Source organism: Colossoma macropomum, unplaced genomic scaffold (genome assembly GCF_904425465.1).
Source record: "Colossoma macropomum unplaced genomic scaffold, Colossoma_macropomum, whole genome shotgun sequence".
NCBI classification, from domain to species: domain Eukaryota; kingdom Metazoa; phylum Chordata; class Actinopteri; order Characiformes; family Serrasalmidae; genus Colossoma; species Colossoma macropomum.
Window position 1 is genome coordinate 34,558,722 of NW_023494810.1, and position 24,659 is coordinate 34,583,380.

General features: G+C 41.5%; 1 protein-coding gene across 1 annotated transcript in view; it reads right to left on the minus strand.

The window, feature by feature from the left end:
* dstyk (dual serine/threonine and tyrosine protein kinase) overlaps positions 1–24,659 on the minus strand; it is a 45,840-nt gene that overhangs the window by 15,868 nt on the left and 5,313 nt on the right. Inside the window, 2 exon segments of the mRNA XM_036559699.1 lie at positions 13,142–13,355; positions 13,357–13,549. Coding sequence (XP_036415592.1) covers positions 13,142–13,355; positions 13,357–13,549 — 407 coding nt within the window.

Genomic DNA, 24,659 nt, shown 5'->3' on the forward strand with positions numbered 1-24,659 from the left:
ACTCATGGATCGTGGAGCGTCTTTCTGTCAGAACATCAGCGACCTGAGTGGTTAAACTCAGACTGATAAACCAGTGACAAAGAAGCAGATATCAAGTAAGATTTATTATTGTTGTTGATTGTGACGACGCTAATCCAAAAGCTCAGAGTGGAGTGAAAAACCAGAGAGACATCTTGAGACCAAACAGTTACTCTATTGGGAAGCCAGTGGAGTGTTTTTAGAGAAAACACAATGGACTGCAGCTCCAAATCACACTGCACGTCTACTTTGTACGTATGTATTCTTTTTATCCCCTTTTGGAAATTTTGCAAACCTACTGAAAACCAGAATCTGATCATTTTCAGGCCCTAATTTTTTAGGTTTTCAGTGTCAGCATTTAAGAAAAATAAAAGTTGTATTTTAACACTTATTTTAGTTCTCTGTGGGTCGCTATGCTTTATAGTTATACACAGGTGGGCCTTGGGGTGGAAAGGGTTGAGAACCCCTGCACTGTATGAAAATCATTGCATCCTTAACACTACTACTGCAAATACTACTATTACTAATAATAATAAATAATAATAGAACAAATCAGAGTTAGACAAAGTGCAATTCAGACTTATTTGTGAAACATTCGCGTGTGCAGTCAACAGTGAGGTCAAACCCTGTAACTAAAGTGCGACTAACTTCAATTAGTTCTTCTACTGCCTGCAGGATAACTCACCATTGACCAACAAACTGCTACAGTGGCTACTCAGAATGACTCAGCATCACAGTTTGGTTAACCTGAGCCCATATTTACCCTCCGTCTCAGATTACGGGCTTCGAGATCTTTCACACTGTGTACAAAGCTGTGCACCTAAAGGGCAAACCTGATCCTCACTGTAAGTCCTGATCCAGGGTCAGATGATGCCTTTTGTCTTCCTAAAGAATACAGAGGGAAGTGAACGAACACCTGATGAGGCCTCGATGAGGTCGGATACCTGCTGACTGCACAAAGCCCTTTTGATTTGGGGTGAAATGGTTCAGATGTCTTTACAGTGGTGGTGATAGGAACCAGGGGTCGCCATGACTACAACACAGATATAGACATTTTATTTACTATCCAGAACCACCAGTGAACCTACACGAGTCCTCTGAGTCTATATGGAATGTTGATGATGGAAAATAGTGGAAAATCTGAAATAATCAGTTTTCTTTGGGGACTTTTTGCCTCACAGCGCCCTGCATGTATCCCTCCACCATGAATGGAGTTTAAGTTCTCTAAACTATCATTCTATGGTAAACAACGATAATAATGATAATAAATCATCAATATCACAGGGTTTTCGTGGGAAAGCTGGGAGCAGTCTGACCCAGCGCAGAGAAATACTGGACAGGGGGCAAAAGTTACTGTACAGTTAATTTAACAGCGACAGACAGGGGGGCAAGCAAGCGAGCGACGAGAGAGAGAGAGAGAGAGAGAGAGAGAGAGAGAGAGAGAGAGAGAGAGAGAATCTTCTCTAATCTCACAAACATCTCTGAAAAAAAAATAATCTTTTTCTAATGGCTGCTTTTGACTGGACATTAAATAAATGAAGGGAGGGGTCCCTGACATTTGCACAGTACCAGTACCGAATGAATGAATGAATGAAGAGTTTTAATTTTATTCTGTTGTTTATTTGTAATTTTTTATTTACTTGAGTTTTCTTACTTTTTAAAATGTATTTAGTTATTTATTTACTTACTTATTTGTAGCTCCAACACCCCGCAACCCAGGAGGATAAGTGGCATAGATAACGTGCGTGTGTGTTTTTATTTTTATTAATTTATTACATTTCTTATTTTTATTTAATTATATGTTCTATACAGCTGTTTTGTGGTTTTATTTACAATCATTACGAAGCACAAATGAAAGTTTCTAGATAAATATTGTTGTTGTTGACGACAATCTTGAGCGTAATGAACCAGTTTTCTCCTCACAGGTTCAGTACAGCAATAAGAAGGCAAAGTAAAGGGGAGAGAGAGAGAGAGGGAGAGGAGAGAGAGAGAGAGAGAGAGAGAGAGAGAGAGAGAGCGCAGAGAGGGAGAGAAGAAATGAGAAAAAAAGCAAGTGAATGAGTGAGAGAGTGGAGGAAAAAAAAAAAAAAGAGATCCGAGCACAAAAGAGGCAGTCAGCGCCGTCCCCGACAAAACAACAGCCGGACCCCTCTGGAACAAAGATGGCCTGCAAGCATTCGCTCTCGGCCAATCAGAACACTCGGCCCGTTACAGTACCCATAATGCCCTCCGCTTTCAAACGCAGCACAGACGACCGCAGCCGGCCAAACATCACACACAAACAAAGCTCCGCTTCACAAACGCAGAGACTCAGCTAAATAAAACACTGTACAGCAGCTTTAACACCGAACTGCTGAACCAGAGCAGCTCCGCTAACAGCCGAGCCGCCTGGGAGGACAGAACGCTGGGAGAACGTCTGATTAACAGGAGAACCTGAAAAAGCTACGAAGAAGAGTTCAAATGGAAAAACTAGAAAAACAAACTCTGAGTCTGAATGAAATGAAAATGAAGTGAAAAATAATAAAATAAAGTAAAATAAAATAAACTATTTTTAAAGAACAAAAAAAAAGGGAAAAAGGAAAAAAAACAACACAAAATTCAAAGAATGTTCATATTTAACAAAAAATTGAGTAAAAAAAAAAAAGAAAGCATTACTCCAGGGAAAAAGAAAATAAGTAAATGTTTATTTACTAAAAGTAAAAAAGGTAATAATTAACATAAAGTGGCAAAAAAGGACAAAATTAAAACAACAACAGGAACAGCTGAAAAAGCAATAAAGAAAGAATTAAATTAGAGGGAAAAGTGTCTTTAAAAGTGCTTCTTAATTCATCAGTCGGTCAGTCAGTCAGTCAGTCAGGGTCAGTTTGTGTGGCAATAAGAAAAACACCTTAAAATTAAAAGAATGTCAAATAAAAAAGAAAAAAAACAACAAAAAAAAGAGAAAAGAACAGCGCTACCGTCTTGCTAGCCAAGCTAACAGCTAATGCTAACGCTAAACATATCCTCTCCCCGTCAGCAGCAGCGTTTAACAGTTATTGACCGTTAGACGGACAGATCACCGTCAGGTCTTCCATCCTCCTAAAGTCGTCTGAGAGCTGGACACGACGAGACAATCAGTGACGTTTCATCAAAAATCAGCCGACCACAAACATCCAGCAGCTAAAACTCCACAGACTGTCCTCTGTTCCACAGCCTGGGGCTAACGCTGCTCACTAACCGGCTAACTGGGCCGATTCCTGGTCATCTGGGGCCACTTTTAACAGCACACAGGCCTTCTGTACACTCTTGGAATAGATGGTTCTTCTAGGGTTCTTTAGTAAAGGCAATGGTTCTATTTAAACCCACGAGTCCTATATAGAACCATCTGCATGCTTAACTGGATCTCTGCATGGTGAAATGGTTCTTCAGATTGATGGAAAATGTGTTGTGTTCTATACAGGACCAAAAAAGGTTCTGCAGTTGTTACAATGTCAATCCTGTAAACAATAGCAGAACGCTTTTCGGTGCTACATAGAACCATATACAGCACACTCTCCATCAATCTGAAGAACCATTTCACCATGCAGAGAACCATTTAATCATGCAAGTGGTGTTTGAATGTTCATAGTTCTTTTAGAACTACTTTCCTTACTAAAGAACCCTTTAAAGAACCATGTGTTTAAGAGTGTAGGGTCTGTTCTGTAGTGCTTGTTCTGACGAATGTGTTTTACTTTCACTTTTGAGGGGATTCCCCCAGATCTCCTGGAGAAAGTCCTGGATTGGCACATGCAGAACATCTGATCTGTAACCAACCCACAGAAACCGATTCTAGATCAGCATAAACGAGGAGGACACATGTATTCTGGTACACACACACACACACACACACACACACACACACACACACACACACACACACACACACACACACATCAGCCATAACATTCTGACCATCTCCTTGTTTCTGCGCTCATTGTCCATTTTATCAGCTCCACTTACTATATAGGTGCACTTTGTAGTTCTACAGTTACAGACTGTAGTCCATCTGTTTCTCTGATACTTCAGCTCAGCTGTAGCTGCTTTTGTGTGTTAGTGTGTGTTGTGCTGGTGCGAGTGGATCAGACACAGCAGTGCTGCTGGAGTTTTTAAGCACTGTGTCCACTCACTGTCCACTCTATTAGACACTCCTACCTTGTCGGTCCACCTTGTAGATGTAAAGTCAGAGACGATAGCTCATCTGCTGCTGCACAGTTTGTGTTGGTCATCCTCTAGTCCTTCATCAGTGGTCACAGGACGCTGCCCACAGGACGCTGTGGGCTGGATATTTTTGGTTTGGTGGACTATTCTCAGTCCAGCAGTGACACTGAGGTGTTTAAAACTCCAGCAGCACTGCTGTGTCTGATCCACTCAGACCAGCGCAACACACACCAACACACCACCACCACTTCAGTGTTACTGCAGTGCTGAGAATGACCCACCATCCAAATAGTACCTGCTCTGTGAGGGTCCATGGGGGTCCTGACCACTGAAGAACAGGGTAAAAGGGGGCTAACAAAGTATCAGAGAAACAGATGGACTACAGTCTGTAACTGTAGAACTACAAAGTGCACCTATATAGTAAGTGGAGCTGATAAAATGGACAATGAGCGCAGAAACAAGGAGGTGGTCAGAATGTTATGGCTGATCGGTGTGTGTATATATATATATATATATATATATACACACACACAGAGCTGCAGGTAAAAGTTTGGAACACCTTATTAAACATATGTCTTTTGTAACATGAAACACATTTAGATAAACAAGCTGATGTTTGGTTGTAAGACGGTCATCTCTATACGCAGATTTGGACATACAGACTTCAGTTGCTGATACTGTTTTTATTTATGCTAATGTACTTCAGTCCATGTTTATAGAGAACAGTGAGTCACACAGTGTCAGAAACCACACAAACAAGTCTACAGAGATAATGGACACACAGTTTGTGGTGAGTGTGTGATGATTTAGGCAGTTCACACCATCTCATCTCCTTCCTCTGCCTTTTTTAGTGTGGAACCTCACAGTATAATATTCTGCAGGCAACCCTGTGATTGTGAAATGCATAATATGTTTAAAAATTTAAAAAGAAAAAGATATTATTATTACTATTATTATTATTTTTATTATTATTATTCATAGAGTAGAACATATTGTAATTAAAGTTGTGCTTATTTTCTATAAATTAAGGTTCAGGTCTGAAATTCTGGGCAAGGAATAGCAGAATGTCCACTTTTTCTTGCTTGAGACTGAACATACTGCACCAACCTGCCAGTTTGTTGTGGATGTGATGTCACAGAATGTGGGTGTTAGGACGCTTCTGATTGGTCTATCGCAGGGGTCATAACTCAAATGTTAAGAATTGTCTTTTCAACAAAAATCAAACCACCTTGGGAGCCACAGCATTTAATGTACGCTAATGTACTAGTATAGGCTAAAAATATAAAATAAACACAAACACAGACTTACTTTGCTCTGTTTTAAGCTTCAGCTCAGCTACAGCTGCTTTTCTCACATCTCCAGCAGGAAACTTTTCCGCAAAAGTAGAACAGTTTCTTGTAAAATGGCTCTCAAATGTTCCGTTTTTTACGAGGCTGAAGTCGCTTCTCATTCGCCAGCTTCTTGTTCGAACTGTCCCATTCTACCTTAAATGGTGCCTGAGGTACCAGATGTAACTGCTGCTCCATTTAAAGTGGAACGGGACAATTCGAACAAGAAGCTGGCGAATGAGAAACTTCAGCCTTGTGACTTTTTAGTGTTTCAGTTTCTCACTGCAGATTAAACGTATCAGGAAACCAGCTGGAGTGATTATAAACACAAATAAGTCCATTAATCTCCAAATTATCGATGTTCGACTTAAATCTTTGTCTTAACGTTAGCTACTAGCTAGGCGAGACTGTTGTCTGTGTTGCTATGGTGACCAGCAGTCTGCGCTGATCTTCAGGGTTAAAGGGTGAATTAGCAGTTCTACATTAACTCCAGAGTTTAAGACCATTTATTGTTAAACTGTGTTGAACGATCAGCAGAGCTTTATTTTACTGTAAAGGAGGATTATTTTATTTTTACCTACTAATCTGATTCAGCTGTGGAGCCACAACAGGGCAGTAGAAGAGCCGCAGGTCGACTCCTGCTCCGTCTCATCTAAAGGCAGCTCACAAGTTCAGTGTAATTAGATTAACTTCCTCAAATAAAATGTTTCATAACTCTGGCTAAAATAAAAACAAGTGATTTGAAAATTGCAATATTAATATATTTTTAAAAAACGACCGTAATAATGCATGGCAATTGCTTTTAACTTGTCAGCTACATTAGCCTTGTAGCTCCAGCACTAAAATTAAGGAAGCAAACAAACTGATTGACTAAATTCCTTGTATGTTTTACACTTGCTGAAATAAAGGGGGGCAATTTTTTTTGGTCATACTATCACTTTAATGTTGCTTTGAGCAGGACCAAAAGTGTACCTAAACAGCTTTGCCCCTTTCTGCCAGCTTTAGGAGTGTTCCCTAATCTCAAGTTGGGTCACTTTATCTTTTTTTCAATAATAAAAGTCCCCAGTGTTCCCTGCGTGTGAGCAGAAGTGGGTGTAACCTCTCAGCACTGCACTCAGGAATGCGCCTGCGCTGCGTCACTGCGTGTTCAGCTTTATCAGCAGAGCGTTCGGGCCGCTGGAGTTAATTAGCGCGCGGGTGCGGCCATCATCTCCACCGTGTGGGCTTTACTCAGAGTGCTGGTGTGAAAATCACAGAGCGGCGAGAGTTCCTGAGAAAAACAACAAAGCAGAGCAGCAAACATCTGCAGCAGCAGCAGCAGCACAGAAACAAACCAACCACACACAGCAGATACCAAACATCTCCACCTGCCCAGCTTCACCAGCTCAGCTCAACCTGCCCAGCTCCACCAGCTCAGCTCCACCAGCCCAGCTTCACCAGCTCAGCTCAACCTGCCCAGCTCCACCAGCTCAGCTCCACCTGCCCAGCTCCACCAGCCTGTCTCCACCTGCCCAGCTCCACCAGCTCAGCTCCACCTGCCCAGCTCCACCTGCCCAGCTCCACCAGCTCAGCTCCACCAGCTCAGCTCCACCTGCCCAGCTCCACCTGATACAGAGCTGCTCAGCAGGCAGAGTCCGACAAAATAAACCGCTTAAAATAATTTACACACATGTTTATTTGTCTTTGAGTGTGCTGTTTGTCAGTAAAGTTATGAATATGAACCCAGGTTTGGTTCCTGAGTTGTTTGGTTCCATCAGCAGCTCCTGATTTAACTGAATGAAGTACTGATTGATTAGATATATCAGGTATTGGATGAATAATGGAGCAAATTATACTGAACTTTGTGTAGGAGAGATCAGGAGGCGGTTACACTAAAATCTAAAACTAACACACTCAACAATCACAGTTTTAAAACTTAAAACTAAAAAACAAAGAGAAATCAGAGAAAAAGGAAGAGGAAAGATTAAGAAGGAAAGAAAAAAGAGGAGGAAAGAAGAGGAAGAGAGGAGAGAAAAGAGGTGAAAGAGAGAACAGGAGAGAAATAAGAGAAAGAGGAAAGATTAACAAGGAGAGGAGAGGAAAGAAGAGAAAAGATGAGACCAGGAAAGAAGCAAAGAGAAGAGATATAAAAGAAAAGAGAGAAGAAGACAAGGATAAGGAAAAGAAGAGAAAAGAAGAGAAAGAACAGAAAGAGAAGAGAGGGAAATTAAGAGAACAGGAGAGAAGAGAATGAAAAAGAGAAGAGAAGGAAAAAGAAGAGAAAAAAGACGGGACGAGAAGAGAGGATAAGAAGAGAGCAGAGGAGAGGCAAAGAAAAGGAAGAGAAGAGAGAAGACAACAAAAAGGAAAAGAAGGATAAGAAAGACTAAAGAGAGAAGAGAAAGAAAAAGAATAAAAGAAAGGAAGAGAAGAAAAGGAAAAGGAGGAGAAAAGTAGAGAATGAAAATGAGGAGAAGAAGGAGAAGTGAAGAGAAGGAAAATGAGAATAATCTGTAAATTCATCTGTGAAACTGTGACAGATTCATCATGGCTGGAGAATCCGACACAAACTCGGCCAGATTAAACCATCGACTGTCCGAGATCAGAGAAACGACCGTCATAAATAAGCGCCGTTAAAATGATTCACCAAATTAAACCTAAAACAGCCTCGGTTTGGTTTGATTCGCCCAGTTTCTGCTTTATGTTTCTAAAATCAGAGAAACAAACAAACAAACAAACAAACGAGGTCAACCATGACAACATCCATAAAGTATGCGCGAAACCCCAGGGCCAAAACGTCCCGTCACCATGGAGACATGATCACCATGGCGATGTTGGTGGGTATTTTCTCTGTGTGGTGGTCATGTGAAACGCACCGGACCAAAAAGAGACCAGAGGAATTATGTAAGTAAGACTGTGGCCTGCAGTGAGGACAGGAGGAGAAAAGAGGAGAGGAGAGGAGAGAGAGAACGGAGGGAGGAGAAGAGCAGAGAGGAGGAGAGACCTCACTGAGGTTCAGACCTACACTGGAGAAAAGAGGTGAAACAGAGAACGAGAGAAATAAGAGAAAGAGGAAAGATTAAGAAGGAGAGGAGAGGAAAGAAGAGAAAAGATGAGAAGAGAGGATAAGAAGAGAGCAGGAGAGAAGAGAAGAGAGATACGAGAGAAAAGAGAAGAGAGGAGAAGAGAATGAAAGGGAAGAGGAAAAAAGAGAAAGGAAGACAAGAGGAAAAATGAAGAGGAAAGAAGAGACAGAAAAAGATAGAAGAAGAGAAAGAAAAAGGAAGAGAAGAGAATGAAAAGGAAGAGCAGAGAAGAAAAAGGAAGAGAAAAGAAAAAGTGGAGGAAAGAGGAGGAATAAAACAAAGAGGAGAAAAGACAAAGAAGAGATAGAGAAGAGAAAAAATGAAGAGAAGAGATAGAAAAAGAAAGAGAAGACAAAGAAAAAGGAAGAGAATGAAAAGGAAGAGAAGAGTAGAGAAGAGAAGGAAAAGGAAGAGAAAAGGGAAAAAGGAAGAAAAGGAAGAGGAGAAAGAATATAAAGAAGAGAAAGGAGAAAGAGAGGGAAGAGAAAAGGAAAGAAGAGTAAATGAAAAAATAAAGAGAACAGAAGGAAAAGGAAGAGGACAGAAGAGAAAGAAAAGAGGAGAAAGAAAATAAGAGGAGAGAAGAGAAAGAAAAAGAAGAAAAGAATATAAATAAAAGCAAGAGGAGAGGAAGAAAAAGAAGAGGAGAGGAAGAAAAAGAAGAAAAGAAAGAAAAGGAAGAGAAGAGAATGAAAAGGAAAAAAGAATGAAAAGAAAGAAGGTCTACAAAAAAGCAGACAAATCAAAACAGTCGACAGGCTCAAAAAAGCATAAAAACAAAAGGGAATAATTTTATATATAATTATATATAAAATTTTTATTTTATTCTCTTTTTACAGCATGGATTATAATAAAACGCTCATCTTTACATTCAGCTCAGCTCTCGCTGCCTAACGATCTTCACGTGTGACGTCAGCCGTGTTTCATATGAGAGAATCAGACTGACCTCAGTCCAGCAGCGACACTGAGGTGTTTAAAAACTCCAGCAGCACTGCTGTGTCTGATCCACTCAGACCAGCACAACACACACTAACACACCACCACCACGTCAGTGTTACTGCAGTGCTGAGAATGATCCACCACCCAAATAGTACCTGCTCTGTGAGGGTCCATGGGGGTCCTGACCACTGAAGAACAGGGTAACAGAGTATGCAGAGAAACAGATGGACTACAGTCTGTAACTGTAGAACTACAGAGTGAAACTAAACGGTCAGTGGAGCTGATAAAGTGGACAGTGAGTGTAGAAACAAGGAGGTGGTTTTAATATTGTGGCTCATCAGTGTGTGTACTTATTATGTTGGTAGTTAATCTGATGTGTGAGGCCTTCAGTCCAGCGCCTGACGTCCTGACCAACGGGAGAGCAGCTTGGCTGCATCTACCTAGATACCACAGAGAGAACCATCCTGATTGGACGATTGTAACTCATTTGTTCCCAATTTTTGCCAGTCCGACTGAACACATTCTGATTACAGACTAAGACTGAGGTGTTTATTCTCACTCTACTCAACAATCTGATGATAATCCCTGTTTACATGCTCACTACCAGCAATCCGATCCAAAATGACGCGCATGCGTAGAGAACCACTTAGTGTAGACGTTACCATGACAACCAGCATCACGAGTCCAGTCAGAGTGAGATGAGCAGCAGTGAGCAGCGCTTGTGTTTTTAATCACTTTAAAATGATGTCAGACTCAGGAAAACGTCCTTCACATGTCCTTATTAAAGAAGGCCGAGAGGAAGACGTCGTGTCCTGTGACACATAAGCTGGACGTCCGTCCCACCGCCGTCTTTTAAAGATCGGAGCATAAACTTCGTCTCCTCTGCAGACCAGTTTCTGGTCCGCCATGTTGAGCTGTATAAACTTTCACTATGACGTGACGAACATGATCAGAACGTACTTAAACTTTCCGATAGGGAATGTAATCAGATACAGGCGTTTACACGGATATTATTCTTCTATTTAACTGATTATTTACAGGATTAAACCTCCTTCAGTCGGATAGAAACTGTATTCCAAATGGCCTCAATCAGACTAGTCTATTCCGATAGAGGTGTCTATATGGACATAATCTATTCTGACTGAGCTAATAGTCGGATTATCAGTCTGCATGTAATTGTGGCGAGTGTGATAAGAGCATTGCTGTAAATTCAGCAAGCAGGAGGATCCTATTAAATAAAAGTGAACTATAAAAGGACAGACATGGGTTTGTTGGGTTTGACTGTCTAGAAGACTCTGAGGTTCCCCTCAGCTGAAAAAGAGACCCCCTCACCCTCCAGGCGCTCTGTGGTTCTGTGTGTGTACAGATGAATGGAGCTCACTATCACACTGTGTGGTAACTAGACAAACACTGAATGTTTAAGTGCCGCTCCTCCTGCTGAGCCGACCAGACGGACCAAATAACTCACTCCAGCGCAGCTGTGGAGAGGAAACCTCTGCTGAATCAAATCAGACCTTTTATTACACTGAGGGCAATAAGACTCCAGGTTTCCATTCATTACAAAGTTTCCGCAGAAAAAATCCACTACAGCTCTTTAGATGTTCTAGGCTACCATGATTAGGGGCTGCATCCAAGTGGAGATATTAGCAAGATGAAGATATTAAACTTTTAACGTTTTCAATGGCGGTGTTCTTTGAAGCTCAGGGCAGGACGAGTAACGGCCACCTAACAAGGGCTGAAATCTTCGTGCCACCCCGACGACGTCCACCTTAAATCTGGGAACGCAAACTAGACAGTCCTGGAGCTCACTGTGCAGAGACATTTTTCAAACCAGCTTCATTCAGACATTTCAGAATTTTGAAAACAACCTTCGTAAAGCTCTGTGCTGAGATTGGACCGTCTAGGAATCACGGAATCATGTGACTTACGGCTCGATATGTCATCGTTTAGTCTAAAAACACTTTTGCATCAGTCTTTTTCACATTTCGGCTTTAGCGATATTCTACATTTTCCACCTCATCCTAGCGCAAGACTGTGTGACTTGGGGGAGCCTTTTCCATTCAGGTTTTCAAAATTCAAAAAAAAACTGTGAAACTAAAACCTGCTAATATTTACTGTTATGATAAATTCCATTATGAACGTTTCAATATGCTTTTCTGATCCATATTCTGAACATTATCAGTTCTTGAACAACAAAGAGAGCATAATTACACCTGTTTAACTAGAACTGATGCAGTGCGGTGAGTGAAACACACCCACACAGACACACAGAGACACACACAGACACACACATCTAAGGCACTTATCCTTCTGGGTCGCGGGGGGAGCTGGAGCCTACCCCGGCGCTCATTGAGCGGAAGTCAGGAAACACCCTGGACAGGTCGCCAGTCCATCACAGGGCAGATACATTCACACACACTCACACCTAGGGGCAATTTAGAAACACAGAAAGGACCCTGGACGCCTGCCTGGGGAATCGAACCCAGACCCTTCTTGCTTTTGAAAAGAAACAGGGATCATAAAGCAAAGACAAATTTAGATTCATTCATGTCTCATGTCACATCATGACAGCAACTCCATTTTCGTGACCCAGAGATTACAGGCATACAAAACCATGTTGTCATTAGTGTATAATCAGCTGTAACTCTGAATCGTCGTGTTCTCATTATCTTAGAATGAGCCCTTCATATCGACATAGGGAGCAGCTCCTCTTCAACAGAGGCCGCCATGTTTCTACAGGAGCCCAGAACAGACAAACCAAACTCTGCCTCTAGAGGGCACCTTTCGCTTTTTACGCTGAAGCAGCAGCTTGAATTTGGTGGCGCTGTAGCTCCGGTTGGAAGACGTAGAAAGAAGAAGAGTCAGTGGAGCTGCCGGTGCTGCTGACCATTCTGTGCTGTGAGAAGTTTGAGAACCCAAATTTTGACAAATGGAGGATCAGATTTATTATTTAGCACAGGAAGAAGTGAAAGACGGTGAATCCTCACCGTCACAGAACAGAAAAGATGAAGAAGCAAAACGAAATCAGGACAGACGACGACAGAAAACCTGACGGCCCCCTAGGATCTACTACACACTTGGAAAGGGAGGGGTGAGGGAGGAGATTCAGCTGGGTGTAATCTGCAACCTCACCACTAGATGCCACTAAATCTTACACACTGCACCTTTAATGAAAGAACAATTGTCAGTTTCCTATTTTGTTTGTCAATAATGTCTCCTACCTTCCATAAAATATGCACTTTCAATAACGTTCAGGTTTTCACCAGCGCACAGGGACTCCCTATGTTTTCCCTGAGGTCCACTTATAATTTTTGTTACTGTGACTTTAAGACTGATATATGCAAATGAGCTCGGTTCTAATAGGCTGTGCCTCCCTCAAAAAGCAGTCCAGGCTGAAACACTCCTTATAACTTCAATGTGAATGGGTGGAGCTAAACTGCAGTAGGCTGAATAGGCAGATGTGTGTAAATGGGTTGTTTTCATGGCATCACAAAAACAATGATTTCAAAATGAGGCGTTTTGCAGCTTGGTGTCCACATATGGACGGGAGAGTGAACGACATGCTGGGAAACTCTCCCCTCGACCCCCAGCACTACATTTCCCATGATCCCCTACCTGCAGTAGTGGGTGGTGCAGCGTGATCTCCAGCTCAGCCAGTCGGTGTGCAGGATCCTCGCACTCCTCCTGGATCTCCAGGTCCTGCCGGGGAACCGTGTCCCAGCGGCCGCAGTGCGCCGCCAGCTGGTGGACGAGCTCGTACTGCCCGGGCAGCGCCAGGCTGAGCCGCGTCTGCCGGCCGTGCGTGAAACACAGCTTCCTCCTCTTACAGGCTCCCACCCTCCGGACCACAGGCCCCGCCCAGATCTGAGCCCAGGGGGAGGAGCCTCTCGCCCAGCAGACAGTTCAGGAGCTGGTAACGGGCGGGGCAGTCCTGCCCAAGGACCAGGATGTAGGGGACACTACCCACAATGCCGTGCAGGTACTCCTCCTCCTGTCGCGGGAAAGAGATGCAGCTGAGTGGACCTAGAGAGAGAGAGAGAGAGAGAGAGAGAGAAGTAAAGAAAGATTGAAAAAGAAAGAAAAAAGAAAAGGCAGAAAGAAAAAAGAAAGAAAGAAAGAAAGAAAGAAAGAAAGGAAGTTAAAGTGAAGACAGAGATAGAGTAAGCAGAGAGAGAGAGCGAGAGAGAGTGAGTAAGAGAGAAAGTAAAGATTGAAAAAGAAATAAAAAAGAAAAGGCAGAGAGAAGAAATAAAGAAAAAGAAAGTTAAAGTGAAGACAGAGAGAGACAGAGTAAGGAGAGAGAGAGAGTAAAGAAAGAAAGAAATAATGAAGGAAGGGAAAGAGCAAAGAAAGAGAGAAAGTAGACAGTGGGAGATAGAGTAAGGAGAGAGAGAGAAAGGGTAAAAGAGAAAGTAAAGAAAGAAAAAGAAAGAAAAAAGAAAAGGCAGAGAGAAGAAAGTAAGAAAGAAAAAGAAAAGTCAAAGTGAAGACAGAGAGATAGAGTAAGGAAAGGGAGAGGGAGAGAGAGAGAGAGAGAGAGGAGAGCATGGGAGAGAAAAGAGTGAGAGATAGTAAAGAGAGAAAGTAAATGAGAGAGAAAAGAAAGAAAGCAATAAAGAAAGAAAGAGTGCAAGAAAGAAATGGTAGAGAGAAGAGAGGGAGACAAAAAACAAGCAAGAGAGATTTTCATTTACATTCAATCACATTATTTTTATATATATATATATATACATACACATACATGTGCGTGTGTGTGTGTGTGTGTGTGTATATATACACACACACACAGGTTTTAGCTCTGGAGCTATGAGGCTAAAGTAGCTAAGTACCAAAAGCATACTAGCAAAAACAGTTAGCGCTGTGCTAACTGTGGGCCTAAATCATCGCCCACTCTCCTCAGACTGAGTGGAGTTCAGTGTCTAACAGACGACACTGCGTGGCCTCTGACACTGTGACTCACTGTGATCTATAAACACGGACTAAAGTTCATTAGCATAGATAAACGCATTAGCGCCCATGTAGACGGCTGAATTGTGTCTGTACTTTAGTCCGTGTTTGCAGATAATCAAGTCTATCAGACACACTGAACAGCTCCACTCGCTCTGCGGCGGCTGTGGCGATTCAGGAACGCAGTTAGCACAGCGCTGCATCATTGGCCATCCGTTACTAGTTAGCTACATTAGCCTCGTAGCTCCTGTGCTAAAGCTCAAGAAGTGTGTGGGGGTCCTGTGGGGGTCCTGACCATTAAGGAAAAGGGTAACAAAGTATGCAGAGAAACAGACAGACTACAGTCTGTAACTGTAGAACTACAGTGAGACTATATGGTCAGCGGAGCTGATTAACTGGACAGCGAGGGTAGTGGACTTAATGCTGTGGATAATCAGTGTATGTGCTGACGTTTTTGATAAGTGTCAAAATGAACACACAGACTGATGCCTACTGGTCACCACAGAACACCACGAGTTCTGCCAGGCCTCAACAAACAAACAAATAAATAAGTAAGTAAATAAATAAATAAATAAATAAATAAATAGTGAGACTGCATTCTTTCCCAGCGCTGATGCTAACAGCTCCTCAGCCAATCCTGCTTTAAATCTGAGAGTTTTAGTGCTGAAAAACCCGCGTGACACAAAATCCACAAACATTCAGCAAAATTCAGACCAAAGGAATCGCACAGGACGCTTAACCCTCACATCTAACACATCTGAGCCGAGCGTGTCCTCAGGCCCTCATCTTATGATGAGAACGAACACACACACACACACACACACACACACACACACACACACACGATTCATGGGTGCTAATAGCTGGAAAAGGCCATAATCCCCTCCGCTGCTGAGTCACTGTGGGGTTATACAAGCTGTGATATACTTATACATACAACTGAGGTTTGAAGGGGAATTCCACCCATTTTTCAAATTTGCGCTGGGCAATATGACAATATTGATAATTATCATGATACATTACATCACAATGCCACAATATGCTTTTCTGAGCAGATTGTGGAAATCGTAAATATTTAAAAACATTTCCCAACTGCTTATTTGATTCCAAAGAGATCATCATTAGTCCTGCTTAATTAGTTAAGTTTCTCTAAATATATATATATATATATATACATATATATATATATATATTTGAATATTATATATTGAACTGTATAGAACCATCTGAATAATCTGGATAATGTGTAACCCAGATATATATATATATATTTACACATATATACACACACACACACACACACACATACACATGTACGTAGAAGAAAACCTCATATATCTCAATTTTTCAGTTTTTGACATGATGTGAAAATGCCTGTTGCCCTTTACATTCTGTGTAAACTTCATGATGAATGGACAAAAAGAAACGACCCAAAACTACCTGAAAAGACGTCTGGTTCCATTGACTTACATTAAAAGTAAAGTATGTTTTTTCCTTCTCCTTTACCATTTTGGAGATACGAGGTTTTGTACTGACAAAAATATATTTGATTTGACCTGAATTAGATGCTCATAAATGTTCTTTGCATGGTAAAATGGTTCTTCGGATTGATGGAGAAATTGTCATATATGGTTCTATACAGCACAAAAAAGCGTTCTGCTATTGTTACAAGCTTGACATCATAATAGTACTTTATAGTCATTTTGGTGCTATATAGAACCACATACAACACATTCTCCATCAATCTGAAGAACCATTTCACCATGCAGAGAACCACTTCTATACAGAAATCAAGGTTCTAAATATAACCGCTGCCTTTACTAAAGAACCCTTGGAAAACATCTTTTTTAAGAGCGCTAAACAGAGCATTTCTCACCAAACCACTTTAAACGACTTTGTTTACATCTTAACGATTTAATTATGCAGAAATTCAGAGAAAATTCACTGGAGTTCCCCTTTAGTGGCCGACCAGGTGCATAATTATTGTGAAACACTCACAGTAACTGTAATGGTTTGTGTGTCAGTGACTGTGATTGATGTTTTATTGTGATGTCGCTGAACGTGATTGGTGGTTTTCTACGTTGGCGGTGAGTGAAAGGTGAATATGTATATATAGAGTGTGAGTGGTAGGACGAGTCCAGGCACCTGCAGTGTATTAGTCACCGTATGAAAGATTCACAGGGAAAATCCACCCAAATATTTTTCGCCTTTGTCACGGATATGAAGATAATGTGTAAAAACAACTGAACTGCTGACATCACAGCTCCTTTTATCAACCACTGTACTTTCCACTAACGTACTACTGGGCAGGGATGCACAATGACACCTGAATCTTATTGGTACTGGCAGACAGTGGCCTAAAATAACATTGGCACTGGGTAGATATTCGATGATTAACTCCAGAAGAGCACAATGTTTTGGGTCACTGAACTAAATATATGCATTTCGTCCATTTTACTGCATCAACATTTACATTTAGCTGTTGTTGGAATAAAACCTTGTATCTCTAAACGGTAACTTTACAATAGAACAAAAAAAACAATTTACTTTTAATGTAAGTCAATGGAATCAAGAGTTTTTTTCCCCAAGTAATTTTGGGTCGTTTCTTTTGGTCCATTCTTCATGAAATTTACACACAATGTAAAGAGCGACAGGCATTTTCAAATTATGTCAACTGAAAAATGACAAAAATGGAGATATGAGGTTTTGTTCCATCAGCAGTGGCATGTAACTCTACAGAAAAAAAAAAAAAAATTCTCTGCAGTGCTAAATCAGGCAAATTTAGGACAAATTTCTACATTATAAAATTTTTCCATATCAGCATCGACCCTCAATTACCGTATCAGTGCATCCCTATTAACAACAGCCAATTTCATAATGCAGACAGAACATACAGCGCTACTCTGCAAAGCTAAATTTGTTGTGATAGAGAACTCATACTCAAATTCTTGAACACCATCATTCTAAAACAGCACATAAGCACAACAACTTTCACGCCTCAGTAGATTTTATCACACAGAAGCTCCCATTCTGGCTCATACTAACCACATACAAACACAAACAGAGCTTAAACAAAAGAGTTATGAAGTCATTATATCTATGATGGAGTGTTAGCTGAGACTCTGGACCCCACCCAGTCCAGATTTTTGTTCTGAGTCAGGTAATCAACACTTGTAGAAGTGCAGAGCTGGAACTGACAGGCTGGAAATCCCTCAGCGCTATATATAGAAGTGATTCTCAGCTACACGCAAAGGGTCATTTTTCCTGAAACTGTGGTTTAGACCGGTTCTACACCAGAGGTGGAGGACCTAAAGCACCAGCTCAGATCTGGTTTCAGAGCAGAAGCACAGATATTAATTCATATCTAATTATTTTATCCAGACTCTGAACACAAATGTAGCTGCTGTTGGGTTGAAAAAGCTTTCCAGATATGCTATATGGACAAAAGTATGTGGACACCCCTCCTAATAGGTGTTTCAGCCACACCCATTCCTAATAGGTGCATAAAATTAAGCGCAGTCTTACATAGTCAAACACTGGCAGTAGAGGGTCGTACTGAAGAGCTCAGTGACTTTAAACATGGCTCTGTTATAGGATGCTGCCTCTGCCACGAGTCAGTTTGTGAAACTTCTGTCCTGCTAGATCTGCCCCAGACAACTGTAAGTGCTACTATTGTACTATTGGGGACGTGTCTACGAGCAACAACAGCTCAGCCACGAAGCGCTAGACCACACAGACTCACAGAGGGGGGCCGCTGAGTGCTGAAGAGCACAGTGTCTGTCCTCTGTTGAATCACTAAAGAGCTCCAAACTGCCTCTGGAAGCAACATCAGCAAAAGAACTGCACATTAGGAGCTTCACAAAATGGGTTTCCGTGGCTGAGCAGCTGCACACAAGCCTAAGATCAGAACGCACAATGCCAAGTGTCGGCTGGAGTGGAGTAAAGCGCCGCTCTGGACTCTGGAGCAGTGGAAACGTGTTCTGTGGAGTGACCAATCAGCTTCTCTATCTGTCAGTCTGATGGACGAGTCTGGGTTTGGCGAATGCCAGGAGAACGTTACCTGCCTGACTGCACTGTGCCAGCTGTACAGTTTGGAGGAGGAGGGATGATGATATGGGGCTGTTTTTCAGGGGTTGATCTAGAACCCTTAGTTCCAGTGAAGGGAAATCTTAATGCTTCAGCACCAAGACATTCTGGACAACTGTACACTTCCAACTTTATGTGAACAGTTTGGGGAAGAACCTTTCCTGTTCCAGCATGACTGAGCCCCAGTGCACAAAGCAGCTCCATAAAGGCCTGACTGGGTGAGTTTGGTGTGGAAGAACTTGACTGGCCCTCACAGAGCCCTGACCTCAACCCCGTCCAACACCTTTGGGACTGAACTAGAATGGAGATTGTGAGCCAGACCCTCTCGTCCAACAACAGTGTCTGACCTCAAAAATGCTCTTCTGGATGAATGGGCAGAAATTCCCACAGACTCTCTCCAACATCTTGTAGAAAGCTTCCCAGGAGAGTGGAAGCTGTTAGAGCTGCAAATGTAGGTATTGCGATATAAACTGAGTCTGTTCTACAGTTTCTCATTAGGCTGAATGAATAACTGACTCTAAATGTAGGTATTGTGATATAAACCGAGTCAGTTCTACAGTTTCTCATTAGCCTGAATGAATAACCGACTCTAAATGTAGGTACTGTGATATAAACTGAGTCTGTTCTACAGTTCAGGTTAATAACGGTTAGTTTCAGTCGTGTTTAGAGCAGATGGAGCTGCTCTCTCTCTCTCAGTCTGTAGACTCGTGTGAAATGTGGTGGAGCAGCGTGGGACCGCAGGGTGAGGGAGGCCTGGTGGTGCAGAGGTCAAAGGCCAAAAGACTAAAGGTCAGTGAAGGGTCTGAAGGACTGTGTATGTCTATGTGTGTCCTCTGCGTTTAGCTCGTGATCAGCTTGTGTGTTTCTCCTCCGGCTGCGTTTGACACTCGCTCTGTTCCGTCCACAACCGCAAACCAACACCCGGCTTTCTCTCCACATCTAACAGCTAAAGTACGGCCCTCGGGCAGCGCGGGAACCGGCCTCTCACAGCTGACCTGAGAACAGACTCTGATGCTTATAACAGCATCAGGATTACTGCATTTAAAAAGTAACTAATTATTAAGGAAAATGTACCTTCTTAACGAATCAGCAGTCATTAGTTGCAAATATCTATGTTAAATTCTCCCGTTGCTCTCGCTTACAGTAAAAAACACTGTTCCATTTAGTTAAAGGGAAAAAAAAATCCAACTTTTTCTATATAATTAGCTGGTTAAGATGTATACAGAGTGGTTTGGTGTGAAACACTCTGTTCTAGATAAACTTACTGAGTCAGAACTGTTCACAGTGGTGGTGATAGGAACCAGACGTCCACCTCTAAAAGCTCCCTCACAGAAAGTTCCTACAGGAAATGGTTATGAATTCACTGCCTGATGACTGAGACACTGTTTTATGATAGTTTAGAGAACTTAAACTCCCATTCATGGTGGAGGGATACATGCAGGGCGCTGTGAGGCAAAATAGTCCCCAAAGAAAACTTATTATTTCAGATTTTCCACTATTTTCCATCATCAACATTCATATAAACTCAGAAGACTCGTGTAGGTTCACTGGTGGTTCTGGATAGTAAATAAAATGTCTATATTTGTGTTGTAGTCACGGCGACCCCTGGTTCCTATCACCACCACTGTAAAGACATCTGAACCATTTCACACCAAACCTCTCTGAATCTCTCTGTTTACTCAGACGCTCAATTACTTCCAACCCCATCAATAGTGAGAGATCTAAGATGGTTAAAGGGTGGAGGCTGTTCGTCCATGTCAGAGTAGAGAGTAGCTATAAATAGACCTCACTGCCCCGACTGGTTCTGTCTATACGATTCATCACAGCTTATGGAAAACTAACAGGCAAAAATACACATTTATCCTCCTCCTCATCACATTCTGACCCGAGCCAGAACTAGAGATTAACTCAGCACTGCATTTATGGAACAAATTATAAATCAGTCACAGCTGGATTTACATTAGCAGCTTAGAGGGTTTTCCTTTATTATGAACTATTTTACATTGTAGAGTAATAATAAAGACATTAAAACTATGAAATAAATAACATGGAATTACATGTAAGTAATACTGCGCTGTACGGCCAAAAATCAGTGTAATTCTAATTCTTGACGGTTTCTGCATATATCATAATATCTACTGATACATTCAATATGATATATTCAATTATATGTTCAAGTAAGACAATTTCAGATGTTTAAATAAACATATTTGTGCAGGTTAACAGTGTCTTATCATTCTGAGACGTCCCCTCGCTTCTCAACAAGAAACATTTTTGACAACCCAAGTAAACCTGGACTTTTTTTATTCCGCAAAATGGTTAAAAAATTTTAACAATATATAAATAAACCTATGAGTATTGCTTCCTAACACTCGCTCTGCAAGCCTGGCAAAAACGGCAAGTCAAGTTGGCTTCTTACTCACCAGCTTTTTGTCTGAATTTCCCGTTCCACCTTAAATGCAGCAGTAGTTACATTCCGGTAGCTGAGTGTAACTGCTGCACCTTTTAAGGCGGAACGAAAAATAATAAATAAGATAATAAATAATAAATAAGAACCCAACTTCAGTTCCGTTAAATTTCCCAAGTCATTTGGCTCATGTGTCCCACGCACTCGCCCCATCCACCCCCCTGACCCCCATCCACCCCGCCTGACCCCCATCCACCCCGATTTACTGATAAGGTACGTTGCACTCATTTACACCAACAACTAAGTATACTCTAAAAAAAGATGGTTCTTCAAGGGTTCTTTGGTAAAGAAAATTGTTCTATATAGAACTCTGAACACTCAAAGAACCCTCTGAATGATTAAAATGTTCTTTGCATGGTGAAAGCGTTCTTCAGATTGATGATCCTTTTTGAAGAGGATGCTCTGTAGCACCAAAAAGGGTTCTGCTATTGTCACAATATGAGCTTATAACAATAGAAGAACCCTTTTTGGTGCTATATAGAACCCTTTTCTATAAGAACCATCTACAACACATTCTCCATCATTCTGAAGAACCCGCTCACCATGCAAAGAACCTTTTAATCATGCAAAGGGTTCTTTGAGTGTTCTTGGTTCTATATAGAACCATTTTCTTTACTAAAGAACCCTTGAGGAACCATCTTTTTTGGTTACTCAGTCTGGTATCGGACTCAACGTCGGTAAGCACTAAAAATACGTACTCAAACTCGACCTGTAAAAACTGGTATTGATGCAGCACTAGAGGTTATTTAACAGCTCCACACGGTTTGAGGCGAGTGATGGTTTACGGATGCGGTTAGCACAATGCTAACTGGTGCCGTATCAGCTTCCATGACTTGTTAGCTACATTAGCGTCGTAGCTCCAGAGCTAAAACTGAAACAGCAAACTTCAGACACCAAACGCGTCTCAGCTGACCGACTGCATCCGAGATACTCGACTACTAAACTCCACCCTGAAGCTCCTGAAGCTCCTGAAGCTGCGCTGAAACTCTCTTGGTCCCGGATCGTTGAGCACAGAGTGGGAATCTGGAAAGCCGCCATATGTGACGCAACACATTTTCTCAGAGAATGAACACAGTACTCACACATGACTGGACAGGCAAAAATAATCACACCCACATCACCAAACTCTGTTCCCCACAGTTCCACACACAAATTCCAAAGGAAAACAAGTGAACCGACTAGACTTCATAAAGCAAAAGGAAAGCTCAGCCGTACTGATTTGGGCAAAGTGAGTCTGTTAAACAGGTTTTTGTTGAACTGAAGAACATATGAAGATGCAACGTTTAATCAGGCATAACATTCTGACCACCTCCTTGTTTCTACACTCATTGTCCATTTTATCAGCTCCACTTACTATATAGGTGCACTTTGTAGTTCTACAGTTACAGACTGTAGTCCATCTGTTTCTCTGATACTTTGTTAGCCCCCTTTTACCCTGTTCTTCAGTGGTCAGGACCCCCATGGACCCTCACAGAGCAGGTACTATTTGGGTGGTGGATCATTCTCAGCGCTGCAGTAACACTGATGTGGTGGTGGTGTGTTAGTGTTTGTTGTGCTGGTCTGAGTGGATCAGACACAGCAGTGCTGCTGGAGATTTTTAAAACACCTCAGTGTCACTGCTGGACTGAGAATAGTCCACCAACCAAAAATATCCAGCCAACAGCGTCCTGTGGGCAGCGTCCTGTGACCACTGATGAAGGACTAGAGGATGACCAACACAAACTGTGCAGCAGCAGATGAGCTATCGTCTCTGACTTTACATCTACAAGGTGGACCGACAAGGTAGGAGAGTCTAATAGAGTGGACAGTGAGTGGACACAGTGTTTAAAAACTCCAGCAGCACTGCTGTGTCTGATCCACTCAGACCAGCACAACACACAGTGTTACTGCAGTACTGAGAATGATCCACCACCCAAATAGTACCTGCTCTGTGAGGGTCCATGGGGGTCCTGACCACTGAAGAACAGGGTAAAAGGGGGCTAACAAAGTATCAGAGAAACAGATGGACTACAGTCTGTAACTGTAGAACTACAAAGTGCACCTATATAGTAAGTGGAGCTGATAAAGTGGACAATGAGCGTAGAAACAGGGAGGTGGTCAGAATGTTCTGCCTGATCAGTGTTTGTAGAGTGTGAGCTCTGAAATATGAGAGAAGCTTTGCAGCAGATTAAAAGTTATGCACTGAGGAATTTCCACTGTATATCCATGTTTATACGTCGAGGCAGCGCTGACGCATTTCGTCACTGTGTTATTGTGAAACTGAAGAGTCGTTTAAATAAATACACTCCTGGACAATAAAAATGGGCCGAGCCCAAAATATAATGTTTCTGATGGTTTTGCTGGTCAGAGTCCAGATTTAAACCCTATAGGGAATATTTGGTCTCTCATTAAACTCAAACTAGCTGGTCAGTGTTTTTCAGCGGTTTGAAGCCGTCAGCGCTGAGTGGATCAATACTGACTCTCCTTTCTGTAAAAGACTGTCTGACCATTCACACACTAAAGTACAGCACTTAGAGAAATCAGAGTGAAAAACTCTCCACACTGACTGACTGCATATATTTGTGTAATGATTTGTTGGTAAGATTATTAAAATCTTAATGTTTTGCTCATTTTTTTTGCCCAAGAGTGTATATAAACAAACAATTAAACATATTAACAAACACTACTCGCACTGTAAGCGACAGTTTTTTTTCCATGAGCCCCATCATGTCTCAGTGAGCATTTACCGCTTTATCTTGTTTACATTCACTCGCCTCAGTCCAGCACATCAAGCTCACAGTCTGCACAGTCCGACAGTGAAATCTAGCCAGTGTGAAAAAATGACGGCATTCAGCTTAAATAACTGCCATCGTCTCAAATAAACAGCCATCAGATAGTTATGTAATAACTCTGACAGGCTGGCTGCACTCCTGAATTTCTTTGTCATAAAACACTCAATCCATCCTGCAGGGCTGGGCGATTAATCAAATATTGTTTTCAATTATAATTTTGGCTTCAATTATTAAAACAAAATAACTGAGATCAAACGATTACTGTGCTGCATTCAGTTCCACACCGTCTCTCGTTCTGTCTTGTGTTATTAATTCAGCTCCTTTCCTTCACAGCGCCCCTCCCTAAAAGACCAAACTCATCTACTTTATTTTGGTCCAATTTATTTTCATTTATTATTTTTTTTTATACAGAAACGTCTCTTTAACTTAGCGTTTAAAACTCTACGTCTCTGGTTTTTATCTTTTAATCTGATCTGCGTCATTTTCTTGCATGATTCTGAATTAATACTCATAATTTCTTGTATAACTGTTTTTTTTTGTTTTATCTCCTGTCTGTGAAGCACTTAGAGCTGCTAATGGCATGAAAAGTGCTCTAAAAATAAAAAAAATATATTATTATTACTATTATGTTTAGTAGTTTTCAGCAGGTTATGGAAGTGAACTGCAACATAGTTCATCTTTTTTATTTACGATTGTTATATTTATTTATTTAAGTGTATATATATTATTTATTATCTATTTATCTTTGTCTATTTTTATTTGTTTTTCAGCTGAATTATATTTAAATAGAATTTACTGTTAAAGTTCAACAAACGCATGACGTTTCCAGTGTCAGTGAGAAATCGTGATCTCAATATTGACC